General features: G+C 41.2%; 1 protein-coding gene across 1 annotated transcript; it reads left to right on the top strand.

The window, feature by feature from the left end:
* Positions 1 to 568: 568 nt before the first annotated feature.
* TTC34 (tetratricopeptide repeat domain 34) lies at positions 569 to 18,202 on the top strand. Its single transcript, XM_040585693.1, has 7 exons — positions 569 to 2,147; positions 3,656 to 3,879; positions 6,083 to 6,275; positions 10,824 to 10,990; positions 11,869 to 12,140; positions 12,407 to 12,614; positions 17,684 to 18,202. The coding sequence occupies exons 1-7, from the start codon at positions 569 to 571 to the stop codon at positions 18,200 to 18,202; spliced, it is 3,162 nt and encodes a 1,053-aa protein (XP_040441627.1).
* The last annotated feature ends 7,282 nt before the right edge of the window (positions 18,203 to 25,484 follow it).

Below are 25,484 nucleotides of genomic sequence, written 5' to 3'. Positions count from 1 at the left end.
GCGGCGCAGCTCGGGGCCTTCCACTGGACCGCGCCGTTCCCGCCGCCCCCGGCAGGCAGGTGCCACTTTTCCTCTGCCCTTTCCGCCTCTCCAGGGCAAAGGGGGGAAGGCAAGTGGTGGGCAAAACGTCGAGGTGCTGCTGTGTCTCCTCATTGCCAGCCACCAGCACTGACATACTGTCCTGCGGATTAAAAATCCTTCAAATTATCAAATGGACATCTCGGCCAGGGAGGACGAAGCCCAGTAGGCCCCCCAGCCTGGCCAGGCAGTAGGGCAGGGAGCACTGCAAGGTTGTGTGGCAGTGGCCTGGCTCCGTGCCTTATGGGCTGAGAACCTCTGCAGTGTTTCTTCTCTTGGCTTTGCTTCCCAGTAAACCCAGTCAGTCAGTGACAAACCCCTGGCTTTTAACAGCACCTGGGCTTGCTTACGTCTGTCAGTTGGAAAGCTACCCCTCTACCAAGCAAAAAATCGTGTGTTCCACAGCCCCTCATGTTGCTGATTTTCTGTTTTACAGGTACTAGCCACGTTACGTGTGTGACACCGCTTGGTGAAGATACCAGCAGTAAAAATGTCACCTCAGGAGCTTGCTGCACTGGTCTGCAAAGAAGGGGACCACCATCTCGCCCAGCAGGAATTACCAACAGCCACTGCTTTCTACATGGCTGCCTTCAGCTGCAGTGCCCACACAGCAGTACAGAAAGTGAAGTCCTTAGACAAAGGGCTCTGGGAGAATGTGATAGCCACTCTGGAGATGTGGTGCAAAGGCAAGAATCAGATTCCCAAGATCCAGAGCAAGAACCTGGCCGTTGTTTCCCTCAGTGTGGGAATAGCTGCCATCTTTCTCTCTACTCTGAGTCCCAACAATGTGGTATCCTCTGTATACAAACTGGAGACCCTGCTTAGGCGAGGATGCCCAGAGGAGGTGCTGTGTAAATGCAATAGCCTGCTGAAGGCTAACCCAAAGTATTCAATGGAACTGCTGCTGCTGAGGGCATTGGCATGGGTGCTGTCTGGGACACAAGTTAGGAAGGCAGTTGCAGAATATATCCAAGCCTTTGTGAGACATCAGGCTGAGGCAGTGGCCTATGTGTGTACCAGGCAAAGGGAACACCTGCCACAGGTCATCCAGGCCTTCTCTAATTATCTCTCGACATATCAGAAAGAAAGCCCAGACTGCAGTTCCTTAGACCAGTGGCTGGGCAACTGCTACGACTTCCTGTCTGCTGTGGCACCAGATGATCTCTGGGTTTGCAGGGTGCATGCGGCTTATCTCTTTAAGAAAAGCCAATTTGAGGAGTGTGTGGCAGTTTGTAGCAAGGCCCTCAAGGGCTTCTCAGCTGATAATAATCTTAGAAATGAGAAAGCTTCAGGTCTGCTCTTAGAACGGGCTGCTGCATATTACTTCTTGGGTGGACGGATGGAGGAAATGACGCAGGATTTAGCAGAAGCCTTTGCAGCCACCCCTGCCCAGGCAATGAAACACTTTGAAGAGCTTTTCTTACCACATGACACTGAGAGGATAGAAGAACAGGCTAGAACTGTCCTGGAGGTGAAGTTTGCAGCATACAGGGAAGCTGTGCGTACTCGGACCGAACTGAGAGGCAGTCATGGTACTGAACTGCTGCCTTCTGTCATCCAGACAGTCCAGTTCCTTCTTCAGATCTCCCCACGGTCGAAACGTGAGCTCAGTGTTCGACTAGCAGACTGCCATCTCCTGCATGGACACATCAGAACTGCCCTGGATATCTGTGAACACCTCTTGGCAGCAGAGCAGAAAACTTACTATAATACTCTCTTAGCATTGCGAGGATTCTGCTCTCTCCATGCTCATGACCATCTGCAAGCCCTGCAGGACTTCCAAAAGGTCATTGAGCATGATTCTCCACATCCTAACAGCTGTATTAAAGCCTTATGTGGGCGAGGACTTATCCGGATTTCTGGTGGCAGCCATTACTTGACAGCCCTGGATTATATCACAGCTTGCCAGTTAAAGCTGGAAGAAACCATCTTCACAATCAAGGCCTATGTGCCGTGGAACCAAAGAGGGCTGCTGCTAAAAGTTCTCCAAGAAGAAGGACAGAAGATGCTCCAGAAGAAGAGGTACCCAGGAGGCAGTTCTGCCTGTGGGCAGACAAATAAACAGGGCTGTGTGGATTCCTAACAAAAAGAGAGCAGCTTGAGTAGTAGAGTGATTACTTGCTTCAGATATATGAGAATAGGATATAGATCCATTTAAAGTTCCTAATTAACATAATGGGTTGAAATAAAACTGCAGTGTGATTATTCCAGCAAAATGCTGTTCACTGGTATGTCACAATGCAATAGGCTCCACATAGGCAAATCAGCTCAATCCTTCTATGGAAGTTAATCCGTTATAAACCAATTGGCCTAAGCTAGGAGCGTGCACAACGCTAAAGGGAATGTGACAGAGATTTCTCCTCTAAAGGAGTAGATACATCCATAATGGAACAGATTTGTTGGTGCTATCTGGCACCTTGCAGCTCTGAACTGAAGGGTTTGTTGGGCCATGAAGTACTAAGCCCCTAGAAAGTGTTCTTCCAAGACAGAGCTGAAGTGCTGCTGTCCATGTATTTGGTGCTGGCAATCCAAATTCTTTTTTCTGTGCTAACTGTATTAATGTCATATTTAAGGTGGCGAGATCTGAGACAGGAATGCCAAGCTATTCCAGCTAAATCCATTAAAAACTGAGTTTGAAGGTAGAACTAGGTTTAACAGAGGGACTCTGAGGTTTAATACTTAAACTCATCTTTCTAAACATCAGAAATAATTGCTTATCAGAATAGTATCTTTATTAGGTTTTTGATTTCTTCCAACACAAAACAAGCTAGTATTTAAATCTAAATGTTTCAGTGGTTCATTTTCAAAGTTTTTTCCAGTACCACCCCAAGAAAAGTCTTCCATTTTCTCCAAAACTGAAGTTTTATATTACTTTCTCAGCTTTCCCTTATGTGAAATACTAATATTTCAGGAGAAAAATTGAAGTGGGAAATAGCATGTGAAAGTTCATCTCAGGTGGCTGCTCTTTACGACTGATACCCACATTTATTTAGTCTCTTAATAATTGTTGTGCTATTATGGCCTTTTTCTGCAGTTGCATGATGCGCATTCCACATCCAGTACTTGGGGTCTGCACTCCGGTGTCACTGAAGGACGGGACTAACTCATTCAGTGTTGCGCTGGCAGATCAGGACACAAACACAAGCCCCCTTAGACACAGGTCACTGTTTCTGGAACAAGAAGCTACCTATTAACACAGTTCTTCTGAGTCTGTACAAATTTTAACACACAGCTCTTCGTTAGAAATGGTGATTCATTTATTTTTTCACTGTTACTTTTTCCTTTTCTGATTGTGGTATGAACTGCAGGCACAGGTATGAATCATTACTTGTTAACCTTTCTTTAGAGCCTTAACTCCTTAAGAACATGTTGTTATAAAGAGGGATCATGACTATGGAATCAAGCAGCAGACATATCTATGCTGCTGGGTATAGTAAAATGTATTATCCATTTTGATACTGGACTGATAACCTGCTTTTAGCTTTCAGGTGAGACAAAGGTTGTGTTACTCTCATTAGCATTTTTTCCTTGAAGGTGGTCTTCCCCTTTTTTCTTCATTTTTTTTTCTCCTCCAGAGATGCCCCTGGGGTTTACCAGCTAGCTTCTCTCTTGGTGGAGCTGGATGCTTCTGATGAAGCATCACGGATACTTTGCGCTGATTCCCTGTACCAGATGGGCTGTGTAGAAGAAGCTCACAAGCTGCTCTTACTAGCACTCTCCAGAAATCCACAAAGGTCTCCCATCCTGGCTAGACTTGCGCTTCTGCAATTGAAGAAGGGTTTCATGTATGATGGCAACCAGGTAAGGAGCACCTGGCTGGCCAAAATGGGACAGTGATCAGTGATGGTATGGTGCAGAGGGTTGACAACCCTTTTGGCTGATACAGAAGATGCACAGTAGAACTTAAGAGGGACCACTTTAGAGACAAAGGCTAGCCAGAGGGTGTACCAAGGGCTTTCAGTTTCCCAGCACAGTGCTCTGCTTGTCTTCTGCTCCTCAGTGTTAGTGTGACAACTGTAAGGCTCCGGGTACAAGCTGCACTGTGAGGCCACCTCATCACGTGGTGCAAAGGTGGAACCCTCCCCCGTCACACAACCTGTGATGGGTTTTCCAGTGGGGCTGCGCCAACCCCAACCTATGCTTCAAGGCATTTCTCAAGAATGTTGGTAAACTGGACAGAGGTCTTTAAAAAAGACAGGAAATGCTAAGAAAATTTGGTGGCTTTCATAAAAAAATTAACCTCCCTGCTTGCAAGGTAATTTTAAAATTCAAACAAAAAATTGAATTTCAAATTCAGAGCACTGCAAAGTTTGATTGTCAAAGGGAACAGCCCTTTGACCTGACTTGATACTGCTTTTCCCCAGACTGCAATGAAATTACATTGTCATGCTCAGTGGTTTGTATGCTTTTCCATTTCACAATTAAACAGTTTGCTGTTAGAAGCTCCATGAATAGCAACAGTGAGTACTGTTGACACAGCAAAACTTGGAGCCTACATGAGGTTTAGGTAGTTTAACCGCTAACAGAACTTTTAAGATCCATAAGTAGGACTTTCTGTCTGTAGCACAGGCCACAGGACTCCTAGCTAAATACATCCCATTCATCACATGCTATTTAATGGCACTTTTAATCAGAGGCTTTAACTAGGCAGAGCATGACTGAGCATCCCGCCCCTGGTGACAATATTGATGGGACTGGTAATTTTCCCCTAGAGAAAAGAAGGCAGAACTACTACCTAACTGATTATCCTAATGAAGCATTGTAGAGGGGGGCGGGGAAAAAAACAAACCCAGAAGCTCAAATATCAGTCTGCAGTTTGCTTTCTTTAGTGGCTAATGACTTGTGCTTGAAACCATGAAAAGGGATTCCAACATGTTGATTCTCCTACCGAGGATTACGAAGCTGAATTACCAGGTTTTGCCGTCAGAGGGAACTATTGCATTTTTTAAATTCCCGTATAAATTGTTCCCCGTAAAGAGAAAGGTTTTATTGTCGCCACTTCACTACTCCCTATGAAGAATAAAAGTGTTGTATAATTTGCTGCTTTTGGGAAGGCTATTAATGAATGACATGACTTTATTACAATCCATATGTTGCCCTGGAAGTCGAATTCCTATCTGTAACTTCTGCTACAAGTTCTAGTTGGAACATACATGTCACCAAAAATTTCTCTTTGAAATGTTTTTGTCCCACCTGCCTGTCAGCACCCAGATATTTGTATCTATTAGTAAAAACAGAGAAAGTAATAAGTTCAATGGATATGTCTGGTACAAGATAACTTTGTTCTTGTCCTGGCTTCTCTGGCTCAGATTTAAATATTGAGTACTTGCTAAGCACATCTGCTTTGCTGGAGGAAACACCTTTTGATTCTTTTCCTTAGGAAATGTAGTAAAAAAGTGCTTGGTGATTTTCATTCTAGTGAATAGAGGCAAAGATACCGTATGTCAGGCAAGATTCTTGTCCAGGAGGACAGTAGTTTGTGACTTCTATTTTTCCCAGATTCCCAATAGCAATACTAAAGGAAGGACACAGCACTTCACTGATTTTCCATTAATTCACTGGTTTCAGTTCTACAGTCAAAAGGGGTCACTGGAATGCTTCTGTTCCACAGAAACTTTCTTTATTTGGGGCAATCATCCTGTGGTTCAGCTGTGTTTACAAAACCAGTTAACTGCCAGTCTGAAATAGATGTACCCAAAGTAAGCAAGGCAGCATTATATATTTCTCCAGAATTGTTACCACAGCTGCAGTGGTGGTGAGAAAAGATAAGAATTAATGTTTTCTCCAACATGTATTTACACTGGGGCCAGCTGAGGAGTTAAGTAAAATAGATTTGTGGTCCTTGGCTGGACCATGGCTGACTTAAGCCCTAGTGAAAAGTGGGGAAGCACTGGGTAAAAGCATACTTGTCTCACCAGACAGTAGTATTTCCAGCTTTAGCATGACTTCATTTATCTTTTCATGGTGATCTTTCTCTCCTGCCTATTTCTCTCACATTGTTAAGCTGCTAAAGAAAGTGATCAGAATTGGAGATACCTCCTGCCTCCTGCCCATCATGGACATTTTCAAAGATGAAGACCGGAAGCTGATGCAAACTCACTGCCATTTCAGAGCGCTGACCATCTTGAAGAACAAACAGGAGGATGCTGACATCAAAGAAGCCATTGCCTACCTTTCCTTTGCCATCATTGCTTCAGGTATGGTTATCAAGATGCTGATAAGAGATTTACTTCTGTGAGAAATCAGATGAGTGGGTAGGCAAGTCTCATCTGTCATTTCCCCAATAAGAAGACTGAAACAGTAGACTTCCAAAACCAGGTGAAGAGCAGGAAAAAAGTTGTTTAAAGTAGCAACACATCTGGACCATGAAAAAGTGCACTTAAACAGTGACTGCGGTTCTTACTGTCCCATAAGTAGCTTGTGAAGTCCTTGAAATGGGTTGCAAGTGTTCAGTTCAGTTCAGTTCCACAGGAACATCAGCTTTTAAATTGCACTGTTCATGTGCTAAAAGTTAAGTTCAGGCATAAACCACCCTAACTGGGTCATATCAACACAAAGAACCCAAAATTCCTTCATTATTTGGAAAAGATCTTTACCATTCTGAACCCATCTATTTCCAGCTGGTGGTTTGAAATTTCTGATCTAATCATTTCCCCATTTTTTCTGCTCCAGAAATACAATGTGCAGAGTGTACAGGAAACACAACGTATGTCTTCCTTACACTTTAGCCTTTTGTTGTGGTAGACCTGCTACTGAACATCAGGATGCAATTACTGTTTAGTTGCTGTAGGTTGCTTCTGAGTAATTGGTCTGGAGAAACTGATTTGTAACCATGCTTATTTCGTACATATGGTCACAGATTTTCTCACAAGTATAGCCGTGCTGTTGAACAAACCACATGTTTTAATGTTAGCAGTGCTACCTTCTCAGAGCCATTAGATTATTTTCTTTTTTGTGCCATGCTTTCCATCTTTACTGTGGTTTAAAAAAAGACCCTTTTAGTATAAGCAGTGTAATTCTGTTCTTGCATTGGTAAAGGAAAAGCAGAATGGCAGGGGGATCCTTCTGTACTTAATGTAGGGAGGCTGTTATATTGCAGCAACAGATACATGCTCAAAATGTATCTGACAAGGAAAAGTCTCAAGGAAATCTTACAGAATTATCTGTCCTTCTATAAAACTTGATTTTTCAGTAACTGATGACTGAGGTAAGCCTGGAGTCTGGTAATGTCGAGGGAAGCCAGGGCTTTTTGATCCTGTTGTCCAGCTGCTAGTTTACACAACTATATTTTTGGTAATGTTTCCCCAGAAAATTAAACTTGATCAGATGAATGAGAGAGATGAGAGCTGCTATGAAAATACAATATAATTGTTTCTTAAAGAGATCAAAGCCAAACTTGTGATAAATGAGAGGGAATCTGGTCCCTGTGAGCAGTTAGTGCTTGAATGAGAGGACACTTCACAGAATCATCGAGATGAAGGAAATCCCCCTTTCAGGAGAAAAAAACAGCATTGACCCTATTTGTTTTGCATAACTTTTAGAGGAGATGCTAGCTGATACATAATTTGGAAAAGCTACTGAAACTGAGCCAGCTTCAGCCTGTTTTAGACAAGCAGTGCAGAAGTAGAAGGCTCCCCTATTTCAGCCTTGGTTTGTTACATTAGTTAATCCCCTGAAAACCTTCGCACCAATGATATTTACTTGGTACCTGTTTCATCAGAATGAACACATTGTAAATACAGTCATTGCAGCAAACAACCTGCCTTCTTGTTCCAACACACCAAAGAATGTGTAGTTCCAGTGCAAAAGAGTGAAAGCATCCACTTACATGCATCATTATCCTAGCTTTTCCTGAGGAGAGAGATCAGGCTAACGTGGAAGTGCTTCTGGCATGTTCCAAGTAAAACCATGTTTGTATGGAAATCTGCCTTTCACTCTGAGCAAATGTTATGACAGCATCATTGAGAAGAAGAGAGATCGGTTTATGAAAATGGAAAAAAACCCTGTTAATTGCTTTGAGATGGTTCCATTTCACAGCCCGTGCATTCCAGCTTATCAACTCCCCACCTGCTAGAACAGATGCTTGTTAAGAAATAGATATTGTCTTCATAGGAGCCAATTGGTAGAGCTTCAGAGCGATAACAACCTTTGGTACAGAAGTTCTGGAGCATATCAGGAGGCAGAAAAAGCCTCAGTACTGTAAAAGAATTGCTAGGAGCCTGTCTGCTGGCTCATCTCTGCAGGCAGCTGTGCAAGACCCTGTGTTTGCTGACCTCCTTATGAAAAAATATTTACAGTGGCACCGATGATTTATCATCTGGTATTGGGATGCCACAGTTACTGATTGCAACCCTGAGCGTGTTAAGATCCTTATTAAAACTGACTTGAAAGGAAGAGGCATGTGGATGGCAGAAAGATACATGCTCTGCAACTAGTGAATGGATGGACCGTGATTTTCATTGTCACTATATGTGTTTATTTGGGCGGCACTTATGTGAAAGCAGAGAAAAAAGAACCTTAGTATCACAAATCTCAGTGCATATTAAGAGTGGCAGTAAATTAGTCAGTCCCTTCTGGATTACTGTTACCACTATATTAAAACAGCCAAATGGCCTTGTACCTCCATCCTCACGTATCTTCCTCTTAGACGTTTCTTCTCTCATTTCTGCTGCTCCTATTCCATTGTACTAAAATCTCCAAAGGTTCCTCCTAATGGACTGGATCCTAACGCAGCTCAGATCACATCATTGGTATGTTGCCTCCATTTGTTGCATGTTAATGACGTCTTTGGAGAAAGGTGTGGTAAAGGGACAGGTATGGAGATATGAAGACATTCCTGTTTACAATAGCCTCGACCTCCTTTTTCTGCTTTTCAGAGCAGCATCACAGTGCTGTCTTTTGGATTTCTCCATGAAAATGCGTGGAAGACCTTAGGACAGAATAACTGCAAATAAGGGCAAAGCTTTCTAGACCTCAAAAATTTATAGAATTAGCTTCATGACAACTGGCAAACATGGAATTTCTCTATACTGTCAGCTGGCTGAATCTAGGTATCCCAGAGAAGGTAGGGGGAAAAAATTGCCTGCATGGGAAGGTTGAGTGCTTAGTAATTGCAGAGCACTCCTTTTGCTTCCTTTGGCTGTTCCTGAGGAGACACACTCTTGCTGAGACCTTGAGGCAATCAGAAAAGCAGTCATGGATATTTGAGGAAAGACTGTTGATCGACATGTATATTTGTTTTTGGAAACCAGGAAGCTTTTGAACTAGTTGAGCAATGTGATTTTATGATTTTCATTCTGTTACCTTTTCCACTCATTCAATTTTTTATTACAATGTTCTTTTGGCATGTTTAACCAGACTGAAGAGTCTTTGAAGTGGGACCTGTGTTTTTGGCATGCCTGGCACAGTATGGTTCCTGTTCCTGTCTGGAAAGTTAGAGTTGAGTCACAGTAGGACTGTTACAGTTATAAATCAAATTGCAGCCATACAACTATGCTCAGCAAAGTGCCCTTTCTTTCTGTATATCTAAAGCTATTAGACTTATTTTTTTTTCTTCCCATAAATATAAATATACATACACCTTTTTAGCTATTTCCAGAATTGGTTCTTCTGTTTATAACATGCAGAATCTTTCTTTTTTGAAAAAGTCATCTTAGTAGCAAAATACATGCCCTGAAAAGGGATTTTTGCACATACTGCAGCCCAGACTTCTTTATTGGTCCAGGCTTGCCTGCCCTTTGATGGCCTACAGAGAAAGTAGAAAGATACAACGATTTCTGCTGTCAGCCATCCATAAGTGAGAAACATGGCTACTTTTATGTCACAGAGTGGAAGACCAGGTTCACATTCACATTTGTGGATAGGCTTGCTGGTTGTGTAGGAAAGCTTTTGGTATTAGACTAGCATAACATCCAAACTGCTCTGTCTCTATGTCCCATTAATGTTTCTCTGGCTTGCATCAAATATATTGACATTATCCCAACCAGCCATGAAAGATGCGTTTCCCAAGTTCAATGATGACATACAAAGAAACTGAGTGCTTTTTCTGATGTTAGATAGGAATTTTGAAGCAAAGCTAAACAATGAACTCCGGTCCTGAGCAGCAACACTGAATCACAACTCATCATTTCCCTGCAGAATGACATTGACATGTGCATCACAAGACCTAGAACATCACAGTAGCCTTGGCTTTGTAATACGTACCAGAAAACACTTTCAAGACTTCACCAGTGACAATTCATTCTTTGAACAGAATTCTGCTAGCCTCAGCAGGACACTTAACTGATTCAGTGCTGTGTTTTGAAAACAAAGTGACAGATTCTTTTTTTTTCCTTTCAAATCAGACCTGATAGCACACAATAGGAATTCCACCAGCAACAAAAATAAAGGAAGCTATGACTTAAGTACTGTCACTGTACTTCACCAGGTATGCTCAGGCAGCACTCTCCTATTCTTCTTCCAGTCACAGCTGTGGATTGAAGTTCCTTATCATAACGCATTTACCTCTGTCCAGCACACCCCTCTTATTCCACCCTTGCCACAGCTCTGAATAAAGTGGTACGTACTTTTCATTCCTGCAGTCACTGTAACGCAACATGTAGGTCTACTGCATCATTTTCCCTTAGCTGCTTTGAAGCCCCTTGGTGGGGCTTAGTGGTTTGCACATACTGCGATTTACTGTACCTGCTTTAGAGCAGTAGACTTGAGACCTTTCAGCTAACAATGGCTGCATTTCTCTCCACCAGGTGGTTATGCTGAAGATTGCCTTCTCATCAGAGCTCAATGTTATGGGTGCCTTGGTCAGAAGAAAACCGCTATTTTTGATTTTAATGCCATCCTAAAGGAGGACCCTAGGAATGTGCAAGCACTGAGTGGACGAGGATTCATTTACCTTGCTCTGAAGCAGCAGAAGGTATCACTGTATTGATTTGCTGATGATTTTTCTGACGGTATTAGTCAATATTAGTGTAAGATACCACAGGTTTTGTCATGGATTCACTTAAAAGTTTTTCACAGAATTTGAGCAGTGAAAGGCTCTTGTTTTGACTTGGTGTATAAGTAGTCGGCTTGATGTTACATATTTGCTTTCCCAAGGCTAGAGAGAGAAAGTCTAAACCTTAATCACAGATCTTCTTCACTGTTGCTACCATGCATTGATTTGCAGTGCTGCAAACTCCCCTACATTTGATCTCACATTTCCATGACAAGATTTTGTGTTAGATGAAATGTGGCAACAACAAGAGGAAAAAGAAAGAACAGTTTCAAGGTTTAGCGAGTCCCTCTCCATCATCTGTGAAAAGCTCATGTAGGGGGGACTTTTGAGATTGCAGTATATCATTGCCTGGAAGTCATGTCAGATGTTCACATGGTTTATCTGCTTCTAGTATGGGCAATAGCCTTACACTTTCCCTGCACATCATAGCAATCCTGCAGTGCATTTGAAATGGTGCATCCCTAATTGGGTGTGTGGTTTTGTGCTGGTTTGTCCTGACTGAGCCAAATCCTGCTTGCACTTACTTATTCACAGCATCTCTTTCTTGTTGCTGTAAGAATCTTGTTCAGTGATAATCTGGAGAGTTCAAACCAGTTTGCAAATAGTCATTCAAGCCTGTCTTTATGCTCTTATATCAGCTTTGCAACAGAAAAAGATGCAGCACAAGGACAGGAAAGAGCTTCCAAAGGTGTGCATGTGATCTGTGGGAAAGCAGAGAACTGAAGGCACCTGGAAGAACAAATTATCAATACATAATTACTACTACCATTTCATCATTTGGTCTTGTTTTTACATAGGAAGCAGTGCAAGATTTGATCTCAGCACTGAAGGTGGAGGCAGGAGTAGTGGTCCCAGCGATCCTGTCTTTAAAGCATGAAGCCCAAGGACTGATCACTCAATGGCTCCTTCAGCATGGCAGGACTGCATTAACTGAGGTTGTTGCTACTAAAGACCTTTCAAAAGAAGAAACCCTCAAGGATCTTCTCATGATTGCAAAAGCACTAGTCCAGATTTGCAAGGATGCACAATATCACATCTTCTACACAGATGTTTTGGTTGCAAGTGGTAAGTTCCCATTCGTTTACATAGCTGATCAGACTAAGTGAATGAGCAGTAAATTAAAAGAAAGTGAATGTTAAATGGCAAGCATATTGTTGTGTTTTACTTCTCAAGACAAGCTTGCAAATGTTTTGGGAAAGGGTATGAACTAATTAATACCCTTAGATTTGGGCTATGGACAGGCTACCTAAATCCTGCTTTGGTAAGTTTTCTTAATGTCTCTTTCTCTACATGGAATGGGTTATATAGCTTATATTGGTGTTAACCAACAGGAAGGTATGAAGAGGCCCTTGATCACCTTCATGAAGCATTTGGCCACTCTCCTGATGACTTTGCTAATGCAAGACTAGCTGTGCTGCAGCTGAAGAAGAGGAGTGTGGCAGCAGCAGCTCACTTATTCAGCATCCTAGCTGAGAAAGATGAAAGGGAGTTGGAGTTTCTGCTGAACTTCGTAGACACTAAGCAACAGCAGAATCTCTCTCAGGTACAATCCTTTTTTTAATGCCGCATCCATTAATTCAGTGGGGAAAGAAATGGGAAACAAAATTAGGTTGCAGAGATTTTCTCTGCCTTGTCTTGAACAGCAATGTGCAGGAAGACCATTTATCAGGTGAACAAGGAAAAAATTAGCTTCTTCCTCCAGCCTTCCCTTCAGCCAGATTAGGGATCGAATCCAAACTTCTTTCATTGCAATGACCTTGCTTCAGTCTCTAATAATTCATCATTACCGCTTCTTACCACTTGAGGGAATTTTTTTGTTGGTCTCCCTAGAATGAGACCTGTTTAATGCCAATACTAAAATGAGGGGATGTGAGGGTCAGCAGCTAGAGATTTAACAAGATCAATGCTAGTATCGCACTCTGTATGAGTTACATGGTGCTCTTGGGGGGGGGAGGAATTCATGATTTGTTCGTTTTCTTGATGAAATGACACTGAAGGTTCTGATTCAGTCACATTAAATGCTTCAATCCTTTTTGTGTAACATTCAGGAATTTAAATATATTGATATTTTTATAAAATTACTAGCCTTTGAGGTTGGTATTGGTTTTCTTAGCTAAAACTGACACAAAAATAGCACGTTGCTCTAGTCTACCCAAGTACATGTTTTTCAGTATTTTTTTAGAGTTTCTCCCCCAGGTACATGCAGCTCTGAGAAAGCATCTCCAATAGTAAGACAGGACAAGGTCAGATTGATGGTGAGGAGTTTTAACATTCACTCAAGCATCTGCAATTCTGATTACCCAGAAGCTCTGTGTTCTGAGAATCAGTTTGCTTCCTTTTATTCAATTTGTAGATTGTGTGCGCCCTGGTGAGAAGCTATATTGTTATGCTTTCTCCCAGGTTATAAAGCAAACAACATGCTGATGTACTTAATGCATCTTGAGAGGAGTACTTTGTATGTATTTTAGCAAAACAGCAGGAGGATATAAGTAAACAAGTATTAATTTACCAGTCCCTAGATATACCCCATTACAGAGAAAAGAGCCCCTTTCTTCTGAATAATGTAGAAAGTTCTGTCTTATGGGGAAGAGTTTGAAGATACTAGAGCCAATTTGCAGTCTTTCACCATATAAAGTTGACAAAAGTACAATCAAGTATGTGTCTACAGAGGGCTTAAGGAAGTGTCTATAAATGAAGATGTTTTACAGCTGAATTTCCCTTGCTGCCACATTACTTGTTCTGTGTGGAAGTCTCACAGCTAAGTCCATCCATGCTGCTTTGTGTCAATAAGAAAAACCAAACTTAATTCTTGTACAGTTTAAACTGCACTGTATTACGAAATTGCTGGTGCCACAGATTAGTGAAACCTTTAAAATGGGAGAGGCACTTCATGTCTGTGTTTTGGCAGCTGTGGAACAGGGGTCTGGAATAAAACCCCTTACTGGTGGCTTATTTATCATGAAAGATTTCTCTGCCACTTGGGAGAATAGGGGTGGCTGGACTGATTTCAAGACTGGAACTCAATAACAGTGCTGGAAATAAAGAGAGAAAAATTACAATTTTTTTAAATCATTAATCTTGGCTTTTTGTTCAACTGAGTAAACATTTGGACTCAAGCACCTGGGAGTCTTTGTATTTTCTAATCTTCAAAGATTACTGAGTGTGATTACTTTTTTTACTGATTAGCCCAGAATCACGAAACTTTTTATATGTATTTTGTGACAAGGGGATAAGTACATACTTTTTTTACATGTGAGGAAGGAATTGGTTAATTCACCTGCCTGGTGTCCCAAAGGATTTTCCAGTAGCACTTCCTTTTGCCTGCAAGGTTATTCCAGGTTGTGTGTGAAAGGAAGATCTCAGCTTACAGGCAAAATTAGTGCCAACCCCCCCAGTGATGGCCTTACTTTGTCATGGCTCCTAACTACGCTCGAGGTAGTACTCTTTCTGTTACCTCCATTTCACAAATGAGATGACTGAAGCAGAGAAGAGTTTAGTGGTTTATGCTCAGCCCTTAGTCTCAGCACTCCACGCCACATTGTTTTAGAGTGTTTGGAGATTACAAGCATTATAGAAATGTGTCATCATTATCCTGGAGTCTGGTCTGAAAAGCTAAAAATAATTCTGCATAAGCTGAATAGGAAAGGGTGGAGGAAGGAGAGCTCCTTGATGTACTGCTTTTTTTTATGAAAAACAAAGCAAAAAAATTCTTCCATTATTTATAGTCTAAGGTATCCCATGCTAAGAAATTTGTAAACAACTGGGAGAGCCCCAGGGGAATAGGAATCTGAAAGATTTATTAAACTGCAAAAGGTCAGAGGAAGGGAGTTTGCTTGCCGCTAGTGCAGCTTCAACCCTTCAGTTTCCTATGTCAAAGGTTAAATGCATGACTGATTGCTAGCTCCTTGTCCAGCTCTTCACAGCTGCACTTTCTGTTGGCTCTTGACATGCCATAGGATATCCAGAGCTGACTCCTACAAAAATGGTCTCAAAAGCTATATGGTCTGTGTCAGAATTAGGCCCTCAGCCCAAGGTAGAAGAGCAAATGGGGACTGCAGGTAAAGAAGGAAAGGCTTCCTCCAAACTGCTCTGAAAACATCCAACCCTCTTCCAAAGATCAGCGCTTACCAGTCCATCTCCTAGTATTTTCTGCTCAGAGACTAACCCTTGGCCATAATTCCACGTCCATTAAACTCCTCACTCATTTTCTTTCTAAGGAATTGAACCTTGGTCAATGTCAACATAAGATCAGTCACTAGGGACTGGAACCAAAAATGCAACAACAATACGTATATTTTCAGTCCTTTATCACACAGTGAGGTAACTAGATGGTAGAAAGGGACGCAGAGACCTAATTCAGGAAGCAGTCCAATCACCAGTCACTTTTGGCCTGCCAAGCCCTTTCCAAGTGGCACCAGAATTATTTCAGTCTGGAAGCCATAATCAAATCTTTAGTGGTAGGTTTGAAGGTGGACTACATAGCCTGCTCTTGGCCTTCCAAAGGCACCTGTAATCAGGCTGATGGCAAGAGTGCTTCTCAAAAGCTACGTGCAGAGAGCAGCTGAACTCAGTTGTGCAATATCCTTCTGGCTTTCTACGCACTTCCTGTATCTTCTTTCCCTAAGTCTTCTTTTCATATTTATCTTGGATCAGAAGATGGTGTGCAAGTAAGCTGCTAATTAATCCATCTGTGTTACACACCAAGAATGGGTCCCAGCTCAGTTCCTTTAAGTCAGGCAGAGCCAAAAGAGAATCCAGCTGCCCAACACCCATGTTTACTCCATCAGTGAAGATAAGAGAGAATCATTTATTCGCAATGCGCCTTTTTCCTCCACGTGTGGCAGGAAATGCAGAATCTTGCGGCTTGCTTACTTCGGGGACTGTCAGTGAAATGTGAAGAAGTCAAAGCAGTGGCTCAGCTAATAAGTGGCAATATTGTCTGTGGTGCAGAAAACCAAAATGATCCTGGTTAGCACACTAGTAGGTTCAGCATTAGATTAGTCATTCAGCAGAACAACAAAAATTACAGTTTTCTTCTGCCATTGAGACAACAAATGCACTTTAAAGGCTGAAAATTACAATTCAACTATACGAACACAACGTATTTTGAAGAACCACACTGTGCTCTTTAGAACAATGTGATCTAGAACTTTAGAATTTCGGGGGGGAACAACTTCTTTTGTCAGGATGTGCCTTACATGCAGATGCAATTCCGGCTTGATCCTCTGCTAAAATCATGCCACTGAGAAAACACTTGCATTAACTAGTTGACTTAAGAACACTTGAAAGGACAAATTAAATTTGCTACTTTTAAAATGTATACAAAACAATAATCTGAGGTGGTTTTGGACAAGCTGCCTTACAATTTATGGCCAGAATTATTAAAGTCAGCAATTGACACCATTTGGGGAGAGGTCCTATCTCTATTTCTATGTAAGGAAGCTGAGAGCCTCTAATAAATACAACCGCATAAAGGATTTTACATTCCTTTACAACAAAATAACTGGGATAGAATTCTTTATAAACTGCTAGGAATGGCTAAACTATTTCATGCCACTGGTCTCAGATGAGGTGCTCGGACTTGGCCTGCAATATTGGTCCATTTCTGTTAAACAGCAAACAATTCTAATCCAAGTCACCAAAATAAAAGAACAAGACACACAAAGAGACAGGGAGACCTCAGCTGGCTGTCAGATGTGGCTACTGAGACAGCGGCTGGGCTAACTGAATTTTGGGGAGCCACAAGCATCCAAAGGCAATGTGTGATATCCCATGGAATGAGACAGATGAAAACATTTACCTTGTGTTTGGAGTCACAGCTTGTTTGGCTCAGCATTCTGTAAGAGCTAAGCTGTTGGTGGCAGCCTTGTTTATAACTTAAATATTCACTCTGCTGCAGCATGTTAAAAGCTTTGTTTATTACCAATAAAGGGAAATAATGAGAAATCCATTTGAGGCAAATAGTTCTAATGGAGTTTTCTTTCTTGACCTTGATGAACCTAAACGCTATGTAGCTCTTTCTGCCTTCTCTATTTTCTTATTGTTTTTCCCTTCAGATAAGGGCTGATAGTCCACTGGCACTTGAGACTGATTTTTCCTGTAGCTTAGATAAACTTCAGTACAGACGAACCTTCATTATTAGCACATGCAAATATTTTTGGGACAGGACATGGGGCTAACTATCTATTGACCAGGAAATACAATTTCCATATACTCTCCTGTTGGAGTAGACCACGGCAGAAATTTAGTTTCATGAAGAGAACACTGCCTACTATTAGAGTTTGGTCCATTCAGTTTTCAGTTCACATATCATTTCTAAGGAATGTAAACTTTAGAAGAAATGAGAAACTTTTAGCAAAATATACAGAAACAAAGAAGAGTGGTTCAGAAATTCTTGAGATAAGAGCAAATGCCTAGTGATTCAAGATTTTTGTATCTGCATGCACAAAATACGCCAATTATATGTTTTCCAACCAGATGCAATTTCAACAGCTGAAAAAGTATTCAAAATTTCTTATGTCTCTATCTACCTGTGGCTGGTCCAGACTAGATACTTTATTCTTTTTGTTTTGTGTTTTGTTTTTTTTCCACACACACACTTTCTGTCCACAGGTAGCAGCCCACGAAGGAAATGTGCTGATTAAAGAATATTGCTATGAGAAGGCTCTTGGTTATTATACCCTGGCTGTCATGACAAGCAAGGATAATCCAAGGTACCTCCGGCAGAGGGCTGCCTGCCTTACACACCTGAAAAAATACGACAAAGCTTTAAAAGATATAGAGAAAGTCATCCAGAAGCATGGCTGTAACAGTCTTAAAACACGTGTTGAGGACCACTGCTCAAAAGGACACCTGCTATTGTCAATGGCTGAGGAAGAAGCAGCAGTTAAACAGTATATTGAGGCACTGCAGTTAGATGAATCTATGGCATTGTGCAGCATCACGAATGGCCCTGGCAGTGAAATTGTAACGAAAACATTTCATAAGATTGCACAATGTAATTTTGAAATGCAGCATTATGAAGAGGCCTGGAAAATCACAGACTACGGTCTTAAAATTGATAAAAATACTGAACTTAAAAAGCTGAAAACAAGACTTAAGCGAGAGGCATCAAGCTGTAGCATACATTAATCTATCTGTTTCGGAATTTTCCAGTGTCTGCTTTCTAGTTTGTGAGGCTGCAAGAATAACAGAAAGATTAGAAGCTCATGATAAATATGCAGCAGACATGGCACTGAACACGATTAGAAGTAGAAAGTTTCAGGTAATGAAACAAAACCGACCAAGAGAGAGCTATGAGAAAGGTAAATGGCAGTACTCTGTATTCTTTAAAAGTATTGTGGATGTATGTAAACTCCCCTTGTGAAGAAAGTGTTTTGTCTGGCTAAACTGAACTAATTCTAACACATGGGTTCCAATCATAGTGAAGCAAAACATTCTAATAGCTAGCAGTTTATGAATAATAACCCTGTATTCCCTAGCTATTTATTTGATTAGCTTTAACACATACTGTTAAATTAAGTACCATTATTTTTATGGGCCAGTGAGAAGTAACTTTTGTAATGTATTTGTGAAGGACCAGATGTATTACACCACTTGGATGACCCGTTCCTGAACGGAAGGAACTGCCCTTGGCATAATCTGGTTGATTTGCAATGATCAGCACCAACATAGAGGAGTAGAGCCGTACAAATGCCAAGTAAACTGTTTTCCTGTTACAGGGGACATAGATAATATAAAGGGTGAGACTCAACAGAGATGAAACATCCAGTCTAGTGACTAATATGCTGTGATCTGGGACACACAGGCAGCTGTACTCCAGACTTCACCTTGGACTTCCAGATCCCTCTGTCTCAGTTTGCCAGTGCAGATAATGGAAATAATCTCTCAGTAGGGGTGTCTACAAGAGCCTGCTGAATATCATCTTTCACACCCCTGGATATTCGTGAGCAAAAGACAGCCCTGGAGCATGAACTAATCAAGAAGTGATCAATGTGCAAGTAGGAGGTCTGGGTTGGAGGCAACGGCCAAGATGGTAATGTGATTGCTCTGCAGCGATTCAGCACTCATTCTTCATCATCCATGCTGGACAGCATGGGAATCAACAACTCACATGCTCTGAAGGGTTTTGCTTGCTGTCATGTATATAGCTCCACCACCTGTTAGGGACAGCTAGACTTAGGGGGCAGCACAGAGATGGTGCCAACATACCCATGGTGTTTCATTCGTGCAATGGGAGTCTACAGATTCGTTTGGAAGCAGTATGCCTATGCTGTGCAGAAAGGAAACAATGAGGTGGGGCCCGAAACAACAGACTCATACGTTTTTTTTTGACTGCTCCAAGTGAATTCTCCCAATATTTTTGGAGTGTGATAATACGACCATGGAGAAAAATAGAAACTACTATTGAAAACAAAGATGAAAGCAATACTAAGAACAGCTCTCCTGCTTTGATTAGGGTGGAAGGGGAAGGGAACATTTTCTTTTTTGTTACATTGTTTTCTGAAAGGCAACATTCCAGAGTGAAACTTCATTGAGCAGCCATGCAGTCAACCCAATAGGCAATGATAACCATCTGTGCCCTTGCACCTTTTTAAATTCTCTGCATGCTCCTTTTTTTCTTCCCTAAGAGCACAAGTAAGACTGGGCTTCTTTCCTTTCAAATTCAAGAAAAGTTACTCGGATTTTAATCCTAGTGACACTGATGAATTCTTTTTGCTCCTAATTGCCATCAAGATGCAACAGAATGGTTTGCAAGTTGAAAGAAATAACTTTGCTCATTTTTCTTCAAATAATAACCAACCGATAGGAATTTTCTGTGTGTCACGCTGAAATTTTTAAGCAGTTGTCCAGGGGTTTGGATTTTTGATTTTTTTTTTCTTGATTTTTGTTTTGGGTTTTTGATTGAGTGGAATAATAAATCTCTTTACAGCTCCATGTTGCTATTCTGTTAGCATTGCTTCTTTTAGCTGCAGGTTTGGTTCAGTGTCAGTCAGCCAATAGCTTCTCTCTTTAGTAGTTTGATCCTTCTTTGGGTTTTAAAATAGAATAGTTCTGGCTGGAACGGACCTCTGATGATGATCTAGTTGAGCTGCCTCACCACTTCAGGGATGACCAAAAGTTAAAGCATATTATTAAGGGCATCATCCAGCTGCCTCTTAAACACTGACAGGCTTGGGGCATCAACCACCTCTAGGAAGCCTCTTCCAGTGTTTGACCACCCTCTTGGTAAAGAAACTTTCCTAATATATAGTCTGAGATGTCTGTGTCTATACAATGTGTTCATGTTGTACACAATTGAGAGTGTATAGTCTCCTTTGCCATAATTAATATTGCTAAAGATGTTATATAAGCATTGAAATCTAGACAAGCAAAGAACAGACACACATGCTCATCTGCACTCAAGTGAAATAACTTCATTACAGAGAGACCATGAATCCAGTTCTACTCCCACTTATCAATGCTGACAGGACTAATATCAGTACAAAAACTGTATGAAGAAAGAATCAGGGTTTAAATCAAAAAAAGAAGAAAACAGTCCATGTAGCCTACTGGATTAGTAGCCTCTCTGCTGAGAGCAGCAGTACCAACTTTCTGAATTTTGCTAAGTCATTTTTAGTGAACTGAGATTTTCATAAAGCCCCACAGTCTTTCCATTATGTAGAAGTTGAGTATCCTGTTTTTCTCAGACTGCCTGATAGTCATTGAAAGTACTGGGAAGACAATCTAGTTGTCCTGTCTCCCAGGCTAATATTAATTCCACCCGTTGGCCTGGGCTGCCTCTTAGGAAGTTCGGGCATGTTTTGTTTTGTTGAGCAATCTATTATTCTTTGTTGCTCTGAATAGAGTGCATTTATTCCTCCTAAATAAATTTCCCTTTATAAATAGGGACTACATGCATCCCTGCAAGACTGCTATAGAGTTATGCTGAGGAAAACTTTGTTTTCAGGTACCTACAGCTGCTGTTCCTTTAAGCACCAGGAAGGCACATAACTTCTTATCTATTCCTCGTGGTCTAGATTAATGGCTGCTTCTCTCAGCAGATCCTAACTGTTCTCATCAGCATTTTTGTTTATCTTCTCTGTCTTCTTTCTGTGCCCACTAAACTACTGTGATCAAAGTCCTTATCTTTGCCTGTGCCTAAGCTTCTGATTCGTTCTTTATTTTTCCATTATGTGCTTGCTCTTCCAACTAATTTCTTAGAATATCAAATAGATCTTCCTGATTAGTCACAGTGAGAGGGGTTTGATTAGCAGCGTCCCTGCATTATGCATGCCTAGCACAATTTCACACTCACCACAACCCATTCTGACACTCATTTCCTGGAGTCCTGGGGAGCAGACAGCATTAAATGTGACCCATCTATTTCAACTACCGCCCAGCACATGCATCTAATGGCCAAAATCATTGCTACACCTGCACACTCCCCTGCCTCCACCACTCTATTACACTATGCTTTGCCAGAAGATTGTGTCTTCCAAAAAAAGCAACATGCTGCATTTTGCAGGGAAAGAGTCCTTTCTGAGTACCTGGCATTTTTAATAGACAGTTACCATCACTGGCTTTGGTTATGATTCAGGCTAATCGTGATCTTTCATTCAATGCTAGTTAAGGCCCTGAAGACCATTTAAGATGCCTTAGTAGGATGGCTGCACCTGAGCCTGGCTCCAGCCAGACTGCTGCTATGTTAAGCAAGCTATCACAGCTATCAGCAGGGAGGGCATTGTTCTCCCTAGGGAGTTACCTTTTGCTGCTTTCCTTTCAGCCTGGTCTCCCCCGCCAACAGAAGTTATGCACCAGAAATCTATCAGTATTTATCAACAAACATCTCCCTCCCTTCCAGGCTGATAAATCTCATTCCTATCTGCTGCCATACCCATATCAAGGTCAGGGACCACTCAGCTGAATCACCTACTTCATTATGTACATGCCATTTTCTAAGAGGATATTGTTTCCACTTCTTCTAGATTGAAGAATCTGGATAGAAAAACCCCCGCAGTGGTCATTTCTGTACGTTTCTTTAATGTTGAGCTGCAATTCATCAAGATGGTGGAGCTGTTTCCAACTGCTTTGAGACGCAGCCCTCATTCTGTGCGTGCAGCTGATGGTTGAAGTTACTAAGAAAAGCAACTCTGTGGTAACACCTGCTCCTTGAAAGCCTCTTTTGCAGTGTGCTTTAGGACACATTCCTATGGCATGCTGCTCTAAACGTTAGGTAACTGAAGAATTCAAGTATATTTATATGAATCAACACTAATGTGATCAAGAAGAGAATACGGTTTGATAACCTATGTAAACAGTGGAACTGGGTACCTGTTTATTTATAATCCAGCTTGAAGTTACATTCATCCCAAGGAAAGATTAAATATCTCTAGTTTATTCAACTCTGAGCTGTATATAGACATTACCAAATAGTTCCTTGCTTCCTATGAATTTTGTTCCTTTAAAGCACTCTGCAACCTTTAGTAACACACCAGTCAGGCTGTAATAATTGCAAAAAAAACCTACTTTGTTGCACATTGTCACCAGCTAGTGAATAATGAAAGAAAACTTTGAAATCATGATTGAGAACATTTCTAACGCAAACCATTGCCTGCCAGTCTTGCCTCTATGAAGTATTCAACATTCCACACAAGAATATAAAAGGAAAATCAGAAGTGAGAATATTTGCATCACAAATACAGTTACACAAGTGAAGTTTCCTGACCTTATGCTCTGCAGTCCAGCAGATAAAGAACAGAAACAGCAGAAATGATGACAAATTGTTTGGAATTAAATAGTCAACTGGAAGTTTTTCCTGAGAGTTCAGGCAGAGCTAAACTTCAAACTTTTGTGATCTTAAAAGGTCTTATTCCTTTCAAAATCATATCACTCCCATTTATTTTTCCTATTTTTTAGGTACGTGCTCCCAGGTACTAAGAATCTAAATACATGAGCTAACTTCAGCAACTGATCAAATGCATTTTTGAAGCTGACATATTGCCTGGGAAGTCATCTTCATGAATTTCAGTCTAATTCGTTGTGCTTCCCAGATGCAGATCATGGTGGAAATTTGGGTCTAGCTTATAAACCCAGTAACTTTAATGAGTTCCCGTGTGCATAAATGAGGACATTCCCCTTGACTTGCAGAGGCAGATGTTTTACTCTAATGACAGCTAATCTAAAAGCCATTTCTTTTACTATCATTTCCCTGCAGATTAACTGTGTTATCATTGTATTGCTTGTGCATCGAGCAATTTCTAATTTGCCAGGGCTCCGAGGAGTTGCTGTCACCATTAATTTAACGTGTTACATGAAATTATCACTGGCATTATAGTCTGCCTTTGGAGTCTTGGCTATTTCAATTGCATTTCACCCGAACTGGTCTATGTTGAAATCTGTTGGTTCAGTCAGCCATTACTCAATGACAACTTAAGAAAAGTGACTCATTACTTACAAGGCGCAGCACTCCAAAGCTGTGGGATTTGGAAGGCTCTTTCTCCTCCTACTCCTGCTGTGGGTTCCAGGAATGACTTTTTCATATTCATTTGTTCTGTAGGATGCCAAAGAATACTGCAGACCTGCACCTGTGTCACAGATGTGTATAACTCTGACATTCCAAGCACAGGACCTGTGATTTATTTGGTCACAAAAGTGCTCAGAGGGTAGAAGGCAAATCCAGGATGATACTGCTGTTTGTAGCATTCAGCAGTTGAGAACATATGAGGACAGGTGGGGAAGAAAATGCCATTCCAGATGGCAAGGTTAGAGAACACAAGCCAGTCCCAAAGATATGTCAGCAGAGAGTGGAAAAGAATCACGATCACAGTGATATCATTTTCAGTTTCTCACCAACAGGCTGGCAACAGGTGTGCAAGCAAAATACCATAGCTTCTGTTCTGGCCTGCTGCCATTGCCCAGTCCTGGCCTTCCCTTTTGTCATAGCCTGGTGCCACTCACCTCAATACAAATGTATAACCTGACATCTAAGACACATGCAACTATTTAATTTTCATTTGACTTTATTTCCAAAGTTTATTTTGGGCATATGAAGCATAGCCAAAACCTCCTTGAGACCTTGACAAGTCTTCTCTGTGTCCCTGAGAACCACTGAGTACTTGTTCTGCATGTAATGCAAGACAGTTTAACCCGCCAGATTAGCTGTGGCTTTAGGTGTTTTACCATCCAACCTGATCGTTTTTGTATTTGTGCATGTCCTACACTATTCCAAAAAGTCAAGAGTTACAGAAAATAAACTAGCATAAGGATTTCCCCACAGACTGTAAAGGAAATTAAGAACAGTATCTGATAATAAGTCTGCATGTCTCATTCCTGAACTGCGTCACAGTAAATGAGAAAATTTAGCTGTAAAGCCAGAGGGGGAGTGTAGGAGGGAGCAGGAAACACAGGAGGATGTTAATGATTCCATTCCATTCCTGTTTTGCATTTTGTTACGCCCCTCAGTTGTACTTTCATCTCCAGGTCAGTGCTGCATACACCTAATGCAACCTAGCAAATACACTGCATGGGCATCACACAGCATGATGTGTAGGGATCAGAAGTCACAAGGGAGCCACAGTTTTAGATCCAGATCAGTAGCGGATGAAATGAAAAAATGACAGTGATTAGAATTTTCCCACTTAAAATGACCATTGCATGGAGCATCTTGATTGCTTAGAAACCTCAGGTGTCATATTAGAAGACATTCAAACACTGGTAATACGCTCAATATGTTCCTCAAAAGTCACATTAAAATCTTACAATATTAAGAACATCTCTGAGTGCTGGTAACAGTGTAGGATTTATTCTTTATACTTTGTATAGAGTTTTAACAATAGAAACATTTATACCTTGCCATTTTCTTTTTTTTTTTTTTTTTGTAACCTCACCACGAGTATTTTTTCAGTGCTGATTCCTTTCTTCCCATGCATCATTTGTCCATTCTTGGGCAATAAAATCTACTTACTGGAGAAAACAGGTAATTAGCCATCTACATAAATTGCCCTGTGTCTACATCATTAATGTGTTTGGATGTTTTAATTGATTGCATTCTCAACTGTTTTGGATGGCTTAAATGCCAGCTAATGCAATCCAATTAAGTCTCCTAATAAACCTGACTGATGAACTGCAATATAATCACACATCAAGTAGAGATGTAGAGGGAAATGCCACAGAACTGACAGTTTAGAATAGACTGTGTCATTTTGAAAGACCCAAATCACTTCTCAACAGGGAAACTTCTAATTGATCGTAACTGGTGGTGGATTTGGTATCCCAGACCTGATTCGACACACCTTTTAAGCACATACTTAAGCCAATTCCTAGCCACAAAACATTTTTCACAGAATCATAAAACAGCCCAGGTTGGAAGAGACCTCAAAAGATCATCTGAGCCAGCCTCTCACGGGGAAGGGAGGCAGACCAGATCAGCTAG

The sequence above is a fragment of the Falco naumanni genome, chromosome 3, assembly GCF_017639655.2.
Source record: "Falco naumanni isolate bFalNau1 chromosome 3, bFalNau1.pat, whole genome shotgun sequence".
NCBI lineage: Eukaryota > Metazoa > Chordata > Aves > Falconiformes > Falconidae > Falco > Falco naumanni.
The sequence above is the reverse complement of the archived record's forward strand: the minus strand, read 5'-3'. Positions and strand labels throughout refer to the sequence as shown.

What these genes read in the sequence shown, in the direction of transcription:
- TTC34 (XM_040585693.1), top strand. Translation starts at nt 569, where the DNA reads ATGTCACCTCAGGAGCTTGCTGCACTGGTCTGCAAAGAAGGGGACCAC. An exon ending in GCAGACAAATAAACAGGGCT is followed by an intron (nt 2,148 to 3,655) that starts GTGTGGATTCCT and finishes TCTCCTCCAGAG; the next exon opens with ATGCCCCTGGGGTTTACCAG. An exon ending in TCATGTATGATGGCAACCAG is followed by an intron (nt 3,880 to 6,082) that starts GTAAGGAGCACC and finishes CACATTGTTAAG; the next exon opens with CTGCTAAAGAAAGTGATCAG.